At 42.4% G+C, this 18761-nt stretch overlaps 3 protein-coding genes across 3 annotated transcripts in view; all 3 read right to left on the reverse strand.

Annotated features, from left to right (window-relative positions):
• Window positions 1–12565, reverse strand: part of RBM46 (RNA binding motif protein 46) — a 33643-nt gene extending 21078 nt beyond the window's left edge. Inside the window, exon 1 of the mRNA XM_063422734.1 lies at window positions 11546–12565. Within this exon, the coding sequence (XP_063278804.1) occupies window positions 11546–11828 (283 nt within the window). The 5' untranslated portion in view covers window positions 11829–12565. The remainder of the gene's footprint in view (window positions 1–11545) is intronic.
• On the reverse strand, window positions 7649–10981 carry LRAT (lecithin retinol acyltransferase). The gene is made up of 2 exons (XM_063422736.1): window positions 10181–10981; window positions 7649–9687 (listed from the first exon to the last, which is right to left on the reverse strand). The coding sequence occupies exons 1-2, from the start codon at window positions 10721–10723 to the stop codon at window positions 9535–9537; spliced, it is 696 nt and encodes a 231-aa protein (XP_063278806.1). The 5' UTR covers window positions 10724–10981; the 3' UTR covers window positions 7649–9534.
• A 1827-nt stretch (window positions 12566–14392) lies between the features above and the next one.
• The window catches only part of LOC134563824 (uncharacterized), a 58470-nt gene continuing 54101 nt past the window's right edge, over window positions 14393–18761 (reverse strand). The window contains exons 19-20 of the mRNA XM_063422141.1: window positions 17482–17572; window positions 14393–16601 (exon numbers count right to left, since the gene is read on the reverse strand). Of these exons, the coding sequence (XP_063278211.1) occupies window positions 16527–16601; window positions 17482–17572 (166 nt within the window). The 3' untranslated portion in view covers window positions 14393–16526. The remainder of the gene's footprint in view (window positions 16602–17481; window positions 17573–18761) is intronic.

Here is an 18761-nt window from a genome sequence, read left to right on the forward strand (position 1 = left end):
CCAGGAGATGCTGCAACTCTCTTCGCAGCATGTCGAGTTGGTGGTGATCGATTTGGGATTTTACAACGCTCATCTCCACACTGGGCACTGGGGTGACACTGTCTGTCTCCCTGCACCTCTGACTTCATAGAATCATAGAATATTCTGAGTTGGAAGGGACTCACAAGGATCATTGATTCCAACTCCTGACCCTGCACAGGACACCCCAAGAGTCACACCCTGTGCCTGAGAGCATTGTCCAAACTCTGCCGCTTGAACTCAGTCAGGATTGGTGCTGTGACTACTTTGCTGGGGAGTCTGTTCCAGTGGCCAGCCACCCTCTGGGTGAAGAGCCTCTTCCTAATATCCAGTCTAAACCTCCCCTGACAGAGCTTCAGGCCATTGCCTCAGGTCCCATCACTGGTCACCACAGAGGAGAGATCAGGGTGTAGATGAAGGTGTAGATGACACCTTCATTGAAGGTGTCACAATGAAGGTGTAGATGACACCTTCATTGTGTCAGGAATGAAGGGAGATGAGGTCTCCCTTCATTCTCTTCTCTAGGCCAAATTAAGTGATCTCAGCTGCTCCTCATATGACTTTCCCTCCAGACCCTTCACCATCTTCCTGACCTTTCTTGGGACACTCTCTAATAATACTACAAGTGCCACCCTTCAAAAAGTCTATCTCATATCCAGACAAGGAGCACAAGCTAATTATGTAGGAAGCCCCAAGGATCCAGGTGAAAAAAGATTCAGAGGATCACCTTGCTTACATAAAAACTAATAATAACAATAAATAATTAAAAAAAAAAAAAAAAAAAAGGCACCTTGTTAAAATATATTAAAAGCCAGGCATTTGCCAGAGAGAGAACTGGAAGGTGATTCTAAGAAAGGGTCTTTTGAGGAATTAGGCTATAGGGAAACAAAAAGTTGTAGCTATATTCAACACAAAAATGATAGAGCAGTTTTCAAAGTAAGCTAGTTTTTTGAGGTTTTTTAAAGGAACAGAGCCTCGCATTAGTCCTAAACTGACAGTACAACAGATGAGTAAATTCCAAGTAACAACTGAAGGATGTGTGTGTTCAGCTCTAAAGATCCAGGATGATATTGTTGGACTAAGAAGTATAATGTGTAGTAAATTTTGGAGGGAAGCCATGATACTAGAAGGATGGTGCCAAATGAGCTGTTTCCCAAAGTATAACTTTGTGGTAACAGCAAAAACCTCTGATTTTCACATCAGGAATATCTGAGCTGTAAGACTGTAAGTGGAAAAAAAGTAATGCAAATGATTATTCATTGTTCCCTGTAGTACAAAAAGGGAAGGGACAGCTAATGTAAGGAAAACAAATTTTTAAAAAGTGCTCTTTCATATATCATAATTTATCTTGCCATAGAGCCTGTCATAGGTCAGACTGATAAACTAAAAATGCAGTAAGATAAGTTCACACAGGGTAAGAGTATTAAGTGTGATGAAACGAATGCAAGCTCTAAAGCTGGAAATTTGTGAATTGTAAACTTCTGAGAACATATCAAGAATCCATCTGCACCTGTACCTTGTCCTCAAGTCTTCACTGTTGCTCATCAGTGGAGAATGAGACTTTGCTAAATTGACTTCCAGATATTGCCAAGGTTATTCCCTCTTTCCTCTTACAGTAAAAATTTGGCCCTCAGCTATAAGCTCAAGGTGCTCAAAGGTAGTAAAGTTGTTAACAGTGTCTGGTTGTCCTGCTGCAGGTCTGGATTGATAGTCCAGTTATCCTAAATAATAATGGGAGTAGCTTTGTTCACATAAAAAAATCTCAGAAGCCACCTGAAGGATGCATTGTCTAGACCAAAAAAATTGCTAGAAACAGTGGTGGCAGTGCAAAACCATTTGTAGAGAGCCTGAAAAGATTTGAAAAACTATAAAGGAAAAAAAAACCTGCAGGGTTTTTGACATGTGGGATTCTTTCATAATTCTGTGTAAAGTTCATTATTACTGGGGTTCATTTCTGAACATCATTATTATATTTTCACAGGTACAAGATTTTGGAGAAGTCAAGAAATTGGTGGCAATATTTCATATTTAATTTTGCTCTCTATGAAGACAGTAACAAAGTTATTGTTGGTTTTAGCTGGAAGAAACATAACCTGGTGATGTTGTTGTAATAAAGAAGCCTGGAGAACCACTTGATTACAGATGTGATGGTATAACTTTTAACTGTGCAATCCAAATTATACAACTTTTTAAAAAAGAATTTCTCTTACTATTTTTTTTAATTAGAGTCAAATGGTTTTTGTATAAATAGATACCTGGCTCACACCTCATGTTCCCTTCCAGCTCAGTTACACACTGAGCTTACAATTAATGTAACAAATCCACTGTCTTTCCCATAAGAAGAGATTGTTTTTGAAAGCACAGATTTCTATTTAATTGCAGTATTTAGTACTGCCTGTTAGAGAGCTTTTAATGCAAAGATTCCCCAAAACGAAAATGCAAACTACAAGATTACTGGGGGAAAGTAACTTCTATGACTGGTTTGGGTGGATATTTTCAGCTTGCTAGTAAAAATCTCTTTGCAAGTCATAAAAACCTCATTGTAATTTTGAAACACAGTCATGACTATGCATCAGCTCTACTGCCTGTGCAGTTCCCAATGCTTTAATAGTATTAGTTACTGGAATTGCTCAAAGACATCAGAAATAGAAATACTGTGTTCCTTGCTGGAATTTCAGTTCATCAGCCAAGCAGAATTACTGCTTTCTCCAGGCAAGTTTTTGAAAAGACATTATTCCCAGCCTACACCCTGTCTGTCCATACACGATGAAATTGTCATTCTAAAGTAGTTACTTGTACAGTGGAGTGGTTTTTTCTTGCACACAGTGCGACCAAACCTACTTGCTGATGGAAATTGGGAGTAGTAACTAAAAGAATACAAACATCTGTCTTTACCACTCCATCATCCATGATAAATGGCTGATGTACTGGATGAAGAGATGTTATTTTTACCTGTTTGTCAAGGTCATGTCCTAGTTTATTACACATTTAGATTTCCAGAGGAGCTGAGGTTTGTCTACATCCCAAGGCTGATGAAAAGATGAGTAATGGGATGTGGTAACATGATTGTGGATATCACAGGCTACACGTTTGTGTATATTTCAGGGCATTGCAACTTTACACACTTGACACATCTGAGATGATTTGCAACTGTGAGACCTTCAGGTTCCTCTTCCAGAATCTGAAATACTTTGGAAGGGACTTCTGAGATACTGTCAGAGCTGCAACCCGTATAACTCACCGATGAATAAAATGAGGCTTGGGATGGAATTTAAACAGTCTTGAGTGTATCTGCATGACTCAGATCTCTCGCTTCAGGTGAGCAGGTATGACTGCAATACAGGACAGGGTCATGAAATGTTGTCTGTTCAGGCTCCAGAAGCAACAGAGCTGGTACTGAACTGAACAGCCGCCTCCCCCTAGGGCTAGATGCACTGCTCCATTTTTCACAGCCATGCTGTTTCTGGTTCTGGAGGCAACCAAGTCGTCTTTGGCTCCAAGCTACTTACACAGTGCATAATCACAGCATTTAGACACTAAATGAAGTGGTTGAAACCAGGTGCCTCTCTTCTCCTGAATATTCACTTGGAGCAACCTACAATCCAGTCTGCAAATATAAATGGCAAAAGTTACTCTGTTTAATATCTAACTCTAGTATTTCCAGCAGGCGTGCGGGAAACTCCTCATAATCTTCACATCCACCTCTCTTCACTTTTGGTTGAACTAATTACTAACCTTTTCCTACTGTGTAGGAATAGCAGACCCACCCCTCCATCTGTTCAGTGCAGTACTAGATTGAAACATGCAGGTGCTTTCTGCAAAACTGCAAGGAATGTGGGTGCTAATCTAAGTTAGGTCTCAGCCTATGCACAAACAGAAGATAAGGTGGCTTGGCAGGTTTAGCAGAGCATAGCCTTTCATTTGAATGTATTCTTAACTACATACTATAGTATGCCTTTCAGCCTCACAGAACTCTGGTTTCACAGGCAGAGAAAATGCCTTCTGGGGAGGAACCATGCTTTTTATTTATTGGGTATGTCCAATGCAAAAAACTTACAACCTTATGCCAATATTAACCAAGTCCTGGAGGTAGCCAGAAATCAGAGATTGTTATTGTTCTGGTTAGAGAAATGAAAAAGAGTTAAAAAGGAGACACTGTAGCCAATAGTTTGGGAGGTACAGCAAGTTATCTGCTTTAACTAAGAGGATTTGTTATAATGGAAGCAACAGAGCAGTAAAAAAGCAGACCTCTGACCAAACCTAATAGTCTGTCTCTTACTTCTACCTGAAAATTGTATAAGTTACTTCCAAAAATGTCCCAATCTTAGCAGTTTCTGACTGCATCTAGAGATCCGTTTCCCATTCTGAAAATCACTGGGGCCATGAGAAGTGACAGCCTCCTTTGGAGATCCCAAACAGAGCCTATTCCAACACAGAGTAGACAGAGCGCCATTTTGCCCTTCTAACTCAAAGTCACAGGTGTTGCCTGACTTGATTAAAAAAAAAAAAAAGAAATCAATAATCACTGTCCTAACCATGAGACTGAGAATAGAAGAGGTGAAGGGTAGCAACTCTACCACCTTATCCAAAGTCTCATGAACTCCGGCAGGATGGACGAAGAAGGTTCAAGGAACAGGTCTCCCAAATCCCCATAAGTGCAGTAACCATTGCATTTTTCCCACTCTTTGTAAATGGATATTGCTGTTTCCATTCAAAGTGCTGCTCAGTCTGGAAGGGGCTCAGGGTTTTGGCCAACCAATGAGGATGTCTACCTTAAAATTCTGGTCAGGTTTATCAGCTAAACAAGGTCGCAAGATAGGTTTGCATATTTGTACCTGGTCATCCATGTTTGCAGGATTCCATCTGCAGCACCTGGCCATTGGTGCTCTCATGGAGCATCCCTTGGGTCAAGGCAGGCCAGGGAGGGCCACTCATATAGCCATTAGAGGTAAAACAGTGGGGTAGCTCAGCTACACACACGAGTCACAGTGTACCACCATATAGTCAGAAGATGAACCACCACTCATTTTATTTAATAGGTTAGATTACAGCCTGTGGCATTGATGCCATACTTCAGTTTAAGGGAAGGCAAGTTAATCCTTTGAATCTCTGTGCTAACCCCACTGCAAGCCTCCTAAACTCCAGGCAGACACAACACTGTGCCCTGCATACCCAACTAAGTAGCATCTGAGTCTTCAGGCTCATACTTCTGCAATTCACTGGCTAGTCCTTCACCACACTTAATATGCCTGCCCTTGCAAGTAAAATAAACCTGCATTATCTGCCTGTCACATTCCCACTGCTTTGTTCACACCAAGAACCAAGTTGTAGGTGTTATGATGTGTTATGATGTAGTTGAACTGGGCAGGTGATTTGCTCCAAATCACACTATCCCAGAGCAGCCACTGACAGTTTTGCAGTTTATAGATACACAATACAGAAAAGGCAACTTCTGAAACAAAGCCACATGGCTAAACAAAGGGGGTTTTTGTAAAGGGAGGATACATAAAAAAGCTACAGAAAGTCTTACAGAAGGTTTTCTGCCCTGTGAGACACAGAAACTCCAAATCCCTAGACAGAAAGACAGAACTGTGATACTGCTACCAATGTAATTCTGACTTAAGCCTCCTAAAGGTCTCTCCACTTGTCCCCTTCTCCCACAATCGCTGAGCACTCAGAGCCGTATCCTAAATGACTTCAGAACTGAAGCTACATCACAGAACACACCAGAATAATTTTTTTAAAAGAAATTATGCCAAAAAAAGCCTTCAAATACTATTATTGTTCCATTCCTACAGCAGAGGAGATTGTTTATTCTACCAGCACAATGCTCTGAAAGATTTTTGTAAGGCTGACAAGAGACTGGAATGCACTACAGCAAAGAGCCTCAAAACTACTAAGCTCTTCTGTCTTCACTTCCCATCGGAAAGCTCATTCATGACAGTTAAGTACTCAGATGAGCCAAGCCTGAAGCTATTACAACGCATAATGAGGAAATGCTCCGAGTCACCTGAGAACTTTAATTTCAGTGGATAAAGGGGATGCTAGTTAATGACTGTCTAACATGGTTCTGTATCATCCAAGTGGCATGTGATGCTTTATTTAATGTGAGAACATGCAACAAATAATACAGCACCATATATAATTTCTAGAGATCATAGTTCTAATTTCTTGTTGCTGCCATATGCATTCTCAAACTTGTCTGGTCAATGTCAAGTCACACACAAGTTTAATTCCTTCTTCCCTATCCCCTCAGACTTTAACAAGTATTACTATGATTTTGTTTTCATTAAATGGTATTTATACGTAGCATTCTCCTTCAGCACAGGAGAATGCAATGAAATCAAGCAGCAGATGACTTTTCACCACAGAATGAGTAATCATTTATGTTCCGAGCTAAAATAAATGCAAACGGAAAACCAGAAAGCACACTGTTCTACTGTCTTCATTTAGTAACTTACCTTTTTTGTTCATTTCTTTTAAACAAGGGTTTTCTAAAAGTATTTTGAACCTTACTTATTTTATTTTTGTTTTTCTTGGAAAGCCTGAAGTGAAACATCTATCCTTTAAACTTGTTGATGTCTTCACTACTCGCCTTTTCCAGTGGCATGGGGTGATGGTTATACTCCTTCATGACGTATTCTGGTTTAACCACACAGCTTTTCAAAACAGCCCCCACTGATGTGAGCTGTGGCTCTGGATTTACACTCCCCATCACCATGACTCACAGTTAGCGATGAACAATTTCACTTCTAAGCACACACATTTCCCCAACAGCTGAATTGCTCCACAGTTTTCTGTTCTTCTTAATACAACTAGCTCCTTCATTTCAATGGCATCAGTTGAGCTCAAGTCTGAAATGTAATGCTCCTGCTAGTGCTTATTTTTACTCAAGTAATTACAGAAAAAAAAGTTGACACTGACATTTACCAAAATATTTCAGAGCACAAACACCACCTGCTGAGCTGAACATGAAAATTCATGCCTGCTAGTCTTGTTTTTCTTCTCAGAGTATGACTGATTTGACTCATGCCTGATTTTAACAAAATTTCCAGATCTTTGCTAGACCTATAGTTGGTGGGAAAAATACCTAAATATGCAGCTGAACTTCTGCTCCTATGCCCACATCATTACTTGTCTTTGATGAAAGGATACAGTAAGACATTCTAGACCATTTCATAGCATTTTGTAAGTTCAGAACTTAATATGCTGAAAGAAGATTTTCTACTAATACATCTGAAAGCCCACAAGGAACTGCTTTCATTTCTTTTGTAGACACCTATGAAAATCCCAGTTTAGTCAATCTGGATGCTTTTTGCTCAACAGAGTTAGCAGCACAGGAGCACTGGTCCTTTGGTACTGAAGCTAGAGCATGAACATTTCTCTGCCTTCCAAGAGTCCCTCCCACATGTGATTCGGTTACTGGCCATGACCCTGTTGTTTATTGTACATGTGTATTGTAAGAATTACTGGAATTCTTGTAAACCCCAATTAAATAAAGGGTAAAAGAAAAGCCCACCTGTAATCAGACACCATGTAACTGCATGTTAATGGCCTGTTCACTGCCCTAGTGGGATATCTTAGAGTAATGGTATAGCATTGTACTCAATTTCAAGAGGTCAGTAGACAGTTTTAAATGAATAAAATCTATTTACATAATTACAGTTATGACTACAGCTCATGCCTTATTCACAGCAGTAAAAAAACCACACTGGAGTTTATGTAAATATTACTAATTCATACACAATGAAAAGCTCATGTTAATTAAAAAACAGCTTCATTTCAAAATGTTTCAAAAGTTTACAAGAAACAGTTACACGGAGCATTGCAGTCTTTCAAAGCAGAATAGAAGTTGTTTACAAGGATCCAGCAGTAATTAATATCCAGCTGCTCAGAGCTGGGCTGCCAGTTGAACATGTAGTGAATGCTGGGCTGAAATCCCCTCTTATTTGATGGCAGTAAGAGTCATGCTGCTCTTTCCTATGAGCTGGAATTTCACCCCTGTCTTTGCATTCTTCGTCAGTTATGATGGAGCAGCCAGAAGATGACAATTAGAGAGTAGCCAAATAGACTCTCAGTTCTAAAAATCCAAACTTCAAGCATCTGTAAGGTCTAGAGAAAGGAGGAGGGGGTTTATAGCACAGTTAAAAGGAGTCTTTCTGAAAATGGGCAAGTGGCCATTTCAGCAACAGAGCTGATGGCAGGACACTGCACACCATTAATAGAAGTAAATCTGAGGCTGAGTCCTTGGTGAAGACACCATCATGTTGGCCTTTAACTAGAAATGAAGGCAAGCACAGCATGTGAACAAATAAGCACATGTGTGCACACAGGGCATCCCAGTGGCTGAACAATTTCTCTGCATACATAAAAAACCTTGCTAAGAAAAAAAATAGCAAAAGCAATTTTACAAATTTACAATTTAACAAATTCTTGAAAAACTGAAAGGCCTCAGCATTGAAAAGAAAACATTTCTAGCACCAGCTACTGGCTGAAAGTGAATACTTACGAGAGATAAGTATAGGAAGACATGCTGTCTTTCACTGAGAAAGTGTTTTAAGGCAACATCCAGAATCACAATATAGCCACCACAGAAACTGCTCCAATGATCCCCGATACTTTACAGCACCTATATAGGTTCCACTGCTGAGGAATGCTAAGAACTAAATTGGTGTCTCTCCTCCTCCCTGCCATGTGGCCTGGAATGCTGGAAACGTCTCAACATCTGTACATCACTAAAGCAACCAAGTATCTTCTACAGCTCCTAAATCCCTCTGTAGCCATTTATATTAGCCATATTAGCCACTATCACTGGCAAGGAAATTGGTGAGGAATTGCCATCTTTCCTTATCACTAACCCAATTAAGAAGTTGTTCAATAAGGTAGCAAGTGTTTACACAATTAATACAAATGACAGATTTCTGAACATTTCCCAAAAGGGAAATGGTCTGGCCTTTAACTGGCCTGGCCAGATGTACTCCTGCAGCACCCAGCTCAGAGTTGATTTTCCTTCTTTGCTCTCAAAGGAGAGTAAATTTACTTGCATTTCCGCCAAGGAGTATTTTAGGAATGGAGACAGTAATTTCTGAATATACGCTATATCTATAAAAGGAATAGGTAAGCAGTTTGTTCTCCATTTCCATCACTTTGTGGAACTCCATCATCCATTTTTATTAACAGTTATGGCACCCAGGTATGCAGCTAAGAAACTGAAGAACATGAAGGATGTCACTAGAATAACTTTTGGCTAAAGACAAGGAGCAGAACTGCATCGCAACCCTACTTTTTCCACGATTTAAAGGTGTGTTAAAATATACCAAGATTTTCAGGAAATCTGTTATTTGGCTTACACAGTAAGCTATGCTTTGTGCACTGTGTTCTAGACAAAGTTGCATTTTAAAATGGTGCACAAAGTTAAGAAACTTTACATGATGCCAGTGAGTATTGTGTGCTTTCATAAATACAGTAGTATATATCCTATATACAGATGCTGGATGGAAGCCTCTAGGAAGGCTGTTAGCCAGCCATCCACAGAAAGAAGGGAATGAAGATGGTGGGGAGTGTGGTGGAGGGTGCCACACCTAGGCAGGCTATTGACGCTAGTCCCACAAGCACCGATGCGAGCACGCTCCTCTGGTCCCGAATAATCATCTTCACAGTCTCACAGAACTGGAAAACAAAACAAAACAACAAACAAGTGCAAAAGATGAGAATTAAAGAGGAAAGCTTTGGCTGCAGAGCTGGCGATGCCCACTCTCTCGGGACTGAGCAGCGGTTCCTGCCCCAGCTCTACGGGTTCCACGGAGGGAGGGGAAGAAGGAAAGGCTGGGCTGGCACCGCATCACCCCCGGCATCAACCCCGGTACTGCCTGTGGCTCCGGCTAGAACCTGTAGCTTCGCAGCATTTTAGAAGCGTATTAATTGTTCTACTAATTCAGCTTCGCTTTCCTCGCCGCTTGAAGCCAGCTGAGGCCAGGCTCGCCGCCGTCCCGAGCAGCTCCGCGCCCGCGGCACTGCCCGCTGCGGGAGGAGCGGCGTCAGCGGCGGCCGGGCCGGCGGGCGGTACCGGCACCCGGGCCCGGGGCCCGCGGCGGCGGCCGGCCCAGCTCCGGGGAGCGGGGTCGCCGGGGGAGGGGCAGCGCCGTCGCTGGCCGGGCCGTACCTTGTCGGTCTGGAAGCTGACGGGGGCTCCGTATCGGCAGTAGGTGACGAAGTGCTCGCAGTTGTTCCAGAGGAGGCTGTAGGCCGTGGCGCCCACCAGCTTCTCCGCCCGGCGGGCCGCCTCCTCGCTGCCCAGCACCTGGTCCTCGAAGAGCCGGTCCATGTGGTTGACCAGGATGCTGCCGCCGTAGGCGAAGTCCTCCACCGTGTCCACCCGGACGCTGGCCGTCCTGGCGATGACGCCCAGGATGAGCCGCTTGTTGGTCACCACCTGCTGGATCTGCCGACGGTCGCTGGTGATGGAGGGCAGGATGTCGGGCATCAAATGGGCGACGCGGTTCTCGCCCAGGTAAATGCCGAAGTGGATGAAGAGGGTGCGGGGCACCTCCAGCAGGTCTCCTCGCTTGAAGCAGCTGGTGTCGTAGTAGCCGGGTGCAGGCGGTGGCGTTTCCCCGGCGGAGCCCGCGGGCAATGACCGGATGTGGACGAGGAGCATCAGCTTCTCCAGCAGCAGCGACGCCGCCTGTGGCACCGGGTTCTTCATGGTCGGCGGGGGAAACCCTCAGTGCCTCCGAACAGCTCTGGGCTCCCAGCACCGCTTTTCTAGGCTACCGGCGGGGCGGGGCGGGCACCCGGGCCGGCCCACCGGGCGAGGGCCGTGCGGGGAGCGCCCGCCCCGAGGACCGGCCGGCTTTGCTGGGGGCGCGGCGGGCACGCTCAGCCCGCCCGGCGTCCCTCGGTGCGGCGCGGCGGCGGCTCGGCCCAAGGGATGGCGCGGTGCCCGCAGCCTGGAGCCACTCGCAGCTCCGCCCCGTCTGCCGCCCGCGCTGGCCAGGTAGAAGTGCGCGGAAAAGTGCGGGTAAAGCCATTCACCCGCCCCAGGGAGAGCAGCGAGGGGCTCCCGGGGCCACAGCGGCTTCGTGCACTTTTCCCCGCCGGTGGGACCTGAGGCGCTCCGGGTTCCCGCCCCGGCAGTCGCGGGGGGCCAGCGGCGACCGCATCGCATCGGGGGGGCCCGGGCGTGCTGCCAGGATGCTGGCACGACGGCGGGACAGGCGAGGAAGCGTCTGTCCTCCCTCAAAGAAAACAGTCTCCGAGGGAGAGCGGGAAGTCACATTTATAAATTAATTCGCCCCAAAGGTCCGCCAGCTACGAAAGAGTGGGAAACGGCGGAGCGGCATTCCCGTGCGTTCGGTTTCATGCTAATCCATTATGCAAATAGCTAAATCCTGGCAACGGAGCCCACAAAAGAGCAGCCCTGTCAGGTCAACAATGCCGCCGGGATGGAGGCTCGGAAGTTTTAGTAACCAAGCAGGTTCCCCCTCGAGGATGGCGGGATGATGGATGGGGCAGACATTCATCTTACCTGGAAGATGACAGGGCGCGGAGAGTGGCAGGGGAGGTGGCCGTGGCTGCAGCCTTTCAGCCCCGCGGCCGCCGCCGCGCCGCAGCCCGCTGCCACGGATCTTTGTTCGTGCCGCAGCCGCTCTGGCACGGCGCTGTCGCTCCGGCTGCAGCAGGGAGCTTTCGCCTCTGAGAAACGCGGAACGGGCGAAGGGAGGGGGAAGGAGGAAGGGATATGCGTAAGAATGCTGGAGAAGTTTGGTGGAGCATCTTTCTTTAAACTTGGGCAAACACTGCAACCTCATGATGCCAAATACAAAACGGGGAAGAGGGAAGAGGAGCGCTGGTGTGTACCAGCTTGGCAGCTCTCCACAGGCAAACTGCGTTGAAACAGTAGGTTATTTTTCTCTCCTCAGTCACTTAAAACTCTGTGGAACACGAATGAGATCTCTAGACCACCCCAGAGCTGTAGAATCCGTTTGGTCACACCAGCAAAAAAGAGAAAATGTTTGCTATTCCTTTTCTTTCTGTCAGCAAACAACTCTGGTATAACTCAGAAGCCAAAGGGGATGCAAAGGACCAAGCAGGTGAGAGCCTTCTACCACCCTAGATCTTGAACCCAGGTTCATGATCTTGTAAACATGAAAGCTTATTGATGAACCAAAAGCAAGTTTCCCCACTTCCTCAATAAATAAAATATTTCAGGGGAGGGGGTTACCTCATTGTTTTTTGTCAGCAAAACACAATGGCTGGTACCCTTTAGTTTTGTCCTGCTTGGAGCAGAGAGCAGCTTCCCGGCCAGAGACCCAGCACTACTAACAGAGTGATCAGGCTTTTCTCTGGAGTCTCAGCCAAATTTTTATGCAACAGAGGCTTACCCCTCTCAAACCCCCTATTTCACAATAGAGAAAATACCTTTTAGATGTAGCTTATGATGCTGATACAGGAACTCTGTGGATTAGCCATCAGCAGACATAATTATATAATTAAACCAGCATATTTTCAAATCCAGATGTTAAAAAACGTATTTGGAAGGTCTGAAGCTTTCTCTCTTAGTAAATAAAAATGGGGGGGGGGGGGGAGAAGGAGGAACTTCTCATTTTTAATGAGTGCATTTTTTAATGGATGAGGAAAAAAAATTAAAACACTTCATCCTCAAGAAAGGTCTTATGCATTTGGTGATGGTCACAGCAGCTGGTCCAGAGCTGGAGCCACAGAAGGTTGTCAAAGACTCTATGGAAGTCCTGGCACAGAAAGGTTCCTATTTCCTCCTGTGTGGGTAAGCACCATTCCTGCCTGCTGCCATCTCAAGATTCCCCCACCCTCCCCTTCCCCTAAAACTATCTAGGGAATGTCTGAATGGTCTCTGCTGAAATAGGTGGTGAAGATGTTTCAGTCCTACAGTTTTGGTTTTTCTTCCTTGTCCCCAGGAAGGTAGAGGAATTCAGCTGAATTCTCTGGTAGATACACACTTCCTAATGGAATCTTTCACATGGACACACCCTTTCTTTGCTTTCTTCATGCCAGTTAGCTTTAATGCCAAAATCAGCAGGGTCCATTTCAAGTAAATCTGGAAAGGAAACCAGGATGAAACTGAAGAAAAGGAACTGCCATGAGAAGGAGACTCAAAGTCTTATTGCATGGGAGGGTTTCAAAGCAGTAAGGTGAAAGGTGTGCCATTTCTGCAGTGTAACTTCCTCATACTGGGGCACTGAAGAGCAACCTCTCTCCTCCCCCCCAAACCACTCAGTCAGTCTCAAGCCCAGAAACCCTAGTGAGGAAGCCCAAAAGGCATTACAGAGCAGACGGGTCTGTGGAATCCACCCAGGTAATGCTTCACCACTACCTTGCAACAGCTGTGAGCATTACTGCGTCCAAAGCACTCAATACAACACATCCTGAATGAAACCATTCAAATTCTTCAAAAGCAATTTGCAAACCAACATTTTCTGCTTTCAAACCCAAGGGGCTACACTTCTGTTATTGTCAAACTTCCACTGTCCAATGTAAGGTACACTTACCACAACTTTTAATCTGAAAGGGGGAAGAGAACATGTACTTCAGTGGAAAAACAACTCTACTGGAGATGGCAAAACTAGAAGTATGTACTATGCATCAAACACTGGCACATCCTCTTGGGTGACTTTGGATAATAACTTTTGTCTTTTAGTATTCAAATTTCAGTGGGAAAATCACTTTGAAATATTAAATATACCCCAAAACATTGAGAAATTCTTTGTTTGGACTGTTAACTGTTGTGGAATAATTTAATGATAAACCCCATGCTTTATTTTTGAGAGTTAGGCTGAGATGCAGTAAGAAAGCTGTGAGGTAAGAATGCAGCCTTTGTTTAGTAGTACAGATGAGCCAAAGTACAAAAACTTAAGAAGTGTAAGCCAGTTTCCATTACACTGAAACTCCTGTACTAGAAGGAACCTTATTTTATGCACTAGACATTACTATTTCCATCGTGCTCTCACAGCTAACACAGTAGGGAAAAAGCAGGAAAGGCAGGGAATTGGAAGGGTATGTTCTTGCCTATATGAGGAACAGACCCGGTTTAACAAGCAGGCAAAATGGATTTTTTAACTGACTGAAGTTAAACCAATGCTGACTGCATACATGCTCACCTTTGTGTATAATTTATATTGTACCAAACCTCTCTCAATTACTTGGGCTTTACATTTAGATTATCTGGGACTGCTGAAGCATAGTTTCATGAATTCAAAACATGTTAAGGCATTCAAGGAGAGTAACATCTTTGGACAGAGACAGCAAGGAAAGTATCTGAAAAGCAATGCCATTTGGTTTAAGCTGATGTGCTGAAAGAAATAACGGACAGAAGACACATTTGTGAAGGATGGTTTAATAGCATCCAAAAGGGCTACTCCAGAGATAAAAAATAACACCTCTGTATTCCCATGTCCAATCCATTTGAACACTGTATCACTCAGTTCTGCAAATCACTGCTTCCATTATAGAGCTGTAAGTGACCAGCTCTCCAGAAAACAGTATCATTTACTTCCTGGGTTTTTACTAAACAAAGACTAGGGACAGAACAGAAAAATCTGAACAAAGAAGGGAACTGGCAAGACAATGCATGAAATGGCAGGCAAGTGAAACAACCCCAAACAAAGAACCTCTAAACTAAGTATCACTCTATTCCAGTAGAAGAAACCACATAAATGACTAAAACAAACTCATACCTTATAAATGTTCACTTTTATTCAGAAACTTATTGCATAGACATTTCCAGAGTCACTTAAGCAGCATATTGAGTGAACTGCAAATACTTACTGTAGCCTTTTTATCCTTGTAGGTGTGCTACTGATGTTTATCACTTTTCCTTTTTTACTTCTTCTCAACAGGCTTTCAAATTATTAAGGAGAATTTTTTAACAAACAATGACTGTAAACATAGTAAAACCTGCATGCCATTTTCCTTTTGTAGTTATTAACTTGGCTACTTTTTTGCAATGAAGTAATGACTCATTTTTTACAACCTGACGATCATGTTGCACACATGGATAGTACCTATGTCTTGCTCAGGCAGTAATTGTTTAGATGAATAAAGCAAGCAATTATGATACCTTCAATTCAAAAGAACAAAACCACAGAAAAGGTGGGAACAATTCACTGCATAGTCCTTATTAGCAAGCAAGAGCTAGGAAGTTAGTAACAGTGATAGACACCACTGGGAATTTAGGAACTAACAGATAGGTTTGGTGACAATTAAAAAACTACTTATTTCCATAATTTTGTCTTGTATTGGTAATGCCTCATTTCATCAGTACTAAATTAATTCATCAATTAATACAATATCCCCAAAGTACACAAAAAAGATTTATTTCTGAATATAAAGTGCCTGAACATGTGGAGTAGTATTTTTATGGCTTCTGCAGAGAAAACACAGTTGTCAGAATTTTCACCTTGCTATTGTCCCACGTAGTATGACACAGATTTTTAAGTCTCTTCTTAATGCGCTGAAGAAGTTTACAAGTATCCCCATTTGAACATGCTAATCATACTGTGCAGGAAGGGAGATGGAGAGGTGGCAACTGGGAGTCAGAAGAAAGATGGTACACTGCATTCAACATGGTTTTCCTTCACAGCAGAAGACACCTTTTTGTGGGACGGGCAGTGCAAATGACGGTCAAATAAACTTAATCCAGGCATGACTCTGCTGCACAAACCAAGGATTTAACAGCCCTGGAACAAAACCACCTAGCCCTGCTTCATCCCTGCAAGGACTGCACCACCACAAGGAGTGAGTGGGCAGACTCCCCTGTTCTCATCTTCAAATTTATTACCGCACTAAGATCTGCAATTTACTACTACTCAGTGCTTTCAACTGAAGGATTAATTAGTAAAAGATATTGAAAAATGTAATAACAAAGTCTGTCATTAACCAGACAAAGTGCCGGAAGTTTGGTGGATCACCACCAAAGGTCAGCATTTACAACCAGTCACTGTATAACAGTACCAATTATTACTTTTCTTTATTGCTCAGCAGGGAAAACTGTTCCCCGATACCAAACAGAGCTGACTTCCCAGCAGTGCAGAGCAGGTTACCCAGCCTCACTCACTGCACAGGACAGACACAGCTGACAGGACAGCAGTCCAGTCAATTTTCAAATAAAGCATGAGAGAAGGAAAAGAGAGATGGACCGATTAGGAGGTAATTTCTATCTTGAAACAAAGATTATCTCGTCTCATAATTAAATGTTACACTGCAATTTGATTAATTCAGTTTTGTGGGAAATAAATTGATGATTCACTGTATTATCTAGACAGGAAATGTTATCAGGCACAGACAAAGCTATTAGTCTGGTATTACTCAAAACTTTTTCTAAGCTGTGCCATATAGCTAAGCCTCTGAGAAATAACTGTCAAGTTTCTACTCTTTAACCTTAAAAAAATCTCATTCAAGAAACCAGTTCTTGTTTATAACATGTTTTTATACCACTTAGTATACCACTTAAAAGCACATATATTAAACACCTGTTATTCTATCAGTGATTTTAAATCAGGAACATTTTTAATCTGGAAATCCAACAGCATCTGTCCAAGTGCTTTACCCTGTAACAAAAAAACCCAACATTTTATTTTACTATCTTAATATGCCATATTTTTAAAACAAGGTTTTTTTAAAAATGGTTTTATATGAGTGTTTTTCTTATAATCAGTGTGAGAATACCATCTAAGTTTCTTGAGTTTTCAAGCATCAAAATCTGAATAGATTGAACTGTTCCTTCCATTTATTTGGTACCTAGTGCTAAAATCAATTTATTTGGAGTTCAATTCTAACTATTCATACATAGCATGACCTTACTTTGTGAGCAGTCTTCACTTGCACATCAGCATTTCTGAGCCTATGAGCACAGCTGTGTGACCCACAGCATTGTTCAGGATCTCACCTTCAGGTTTAGATGTTTAAAATATTTAATACTCAGATATTTTTTACTTGCAAAAAATTTTCTTACTTTCAGATTCACATATCAGCAACACAAGACCTCATATCCATCTGTTATTCATGTTTACATTATTATCAGTATTTTAACTATAGAAGGCATAGACTAAATGAGGAGTTGTCCTAGAGTGCATGGTTCCTGTATATACTTGGAAACAATCAGAATTGTCTAGTAAGTCTGCATTTTTCAAAATGTGACAGCCTTTCTGATAAACTAATTTTGCTGGTGCATCAAAGTCTTCATATCAGTTATGCTCTTTATGACGTGCTATCTTATTAGCACACTTCTTTTTCACCAAACATTCTAAATCCACTTTTTACTTTCCTGTGTTTGTTTTCAAACCTTACAAAATTAAACAGACAATATCTATTAACAGGAAATTAAAAGGAACTAGAGTCAAACCTCAAACCTCTCAGTTCCAGCCAAAAAGCTGGTTATAAAGAGACTTTAAAAGATGACTACATTAAAATTATTGCTTTGATACATGCCTGTGGGTCACTTCTTAGGGATGCTGTACCACCACCACCAAGGGAATTCTTCAAAACAAAATTTAATCCATGGATTCCTGGCAACTCGTATCTGTAAAACAAAAACTGCACATTATTTCTCAGGAGATTTTGGAAGAAACACCTGTGAAGAACTTCAAGCAAAATCTGGCATGCAAAATTTTCATGCTTTTGATCACATCCCATTACTGAGTAAAGTCTAAAAGGTAACAAGATTAAGACAAGGCCTTACCTGCCTTCTTGTTTTTTCCTCTTACTCCAAATTAACAGCCCTTAATAGTTTTAAAGTTGGACCGTAAGGTAATCATTCTCATCTATTCAAAACTCATCCATTTCTAATATGGTTGTTTTAAGAGTTCTTTCTTTCTATGAGTTTAAGTCCGTATCTGTAAGCCAGAGGTTCAAGATCCAGTATGAACTCAGACAACACGATGGGCAAAAGAAAGCATTTTTATTAATTCCTAATTCTGATACTGAAAAGTGCCATCACTCAGTTCCTGGAACTCACTTTTCCTAACAAATGCTGCCAGCTAATTGGAAAGACACCCTTCTTCCTTACTGAGAAACATCTATGAATCACTACATCAACTCTTCCAATGAACAGATAACTTTCAAATCAGAGCTTTCCTGCAGCCATGTACTTTGTTCAGATAAAATTTTATTTTAGTGTGACAGACCTATGTTTCTGTTCCATCGCCACTGCAAGCATTTTTCCATTCTTGCTTTTGACTGGTGCAGTTCCAGTTTGGAAACTTCTGTAGCAGTTTGGCAAATGGATCTGTGGTTTCCTATTATTTCAAGTAACATTAATAGTACATTTCCATTTCCCTCTCCTTGCAGTTTTTCAGTGGTTTGTCATCTTCCTTCTATTGTTGGTTTTCTTTGCTTTTGCATTCCTCCAGTATTTTCTTCATCTAAGTACTGGACATCTTTGCTTGAATTCCACAGGAAAGGATTTAAATCAGAACATCATCAAGCCATGAGGAATTAACAGAGAAAGATGATATCAAATTCTCACTCTGTCTCCAGATGTTTGCTTGCTGCAATTTAAATCCTGCTTCCTCCAATGTCACTTATTTTTCTTTAGTCACCTACTGATCTTCATCTGTTTCAGACAGATTCTTTAAATCTTTCCCCTGACACAGGTGGAATTTCTTGCAGTGCTCTTACACTGCTGATTTTGTTACTTGGAGGTTTATCTCTCTTAGCTCCTTTTGACCACTGTGAAAGCCTTTGCTGTTGCTGGTGCTCACAGCCCTGTC

The sequence above is a fragment of the Prinia subflava genome, chromosome Z (assembly GCF_021018805.1).
Source record: "Prinia subflava isolate CZ2003 ecotype Zambia chromosome Z, Cam_Psub_1.2, whole genome shotgun sequence".
Classification (NCBI taxonomy): Eukaryota; Metazoa; Chordata; class Aves; order Passeriformes; family Cisticolidae; genus Prinia; species Prinia subflava.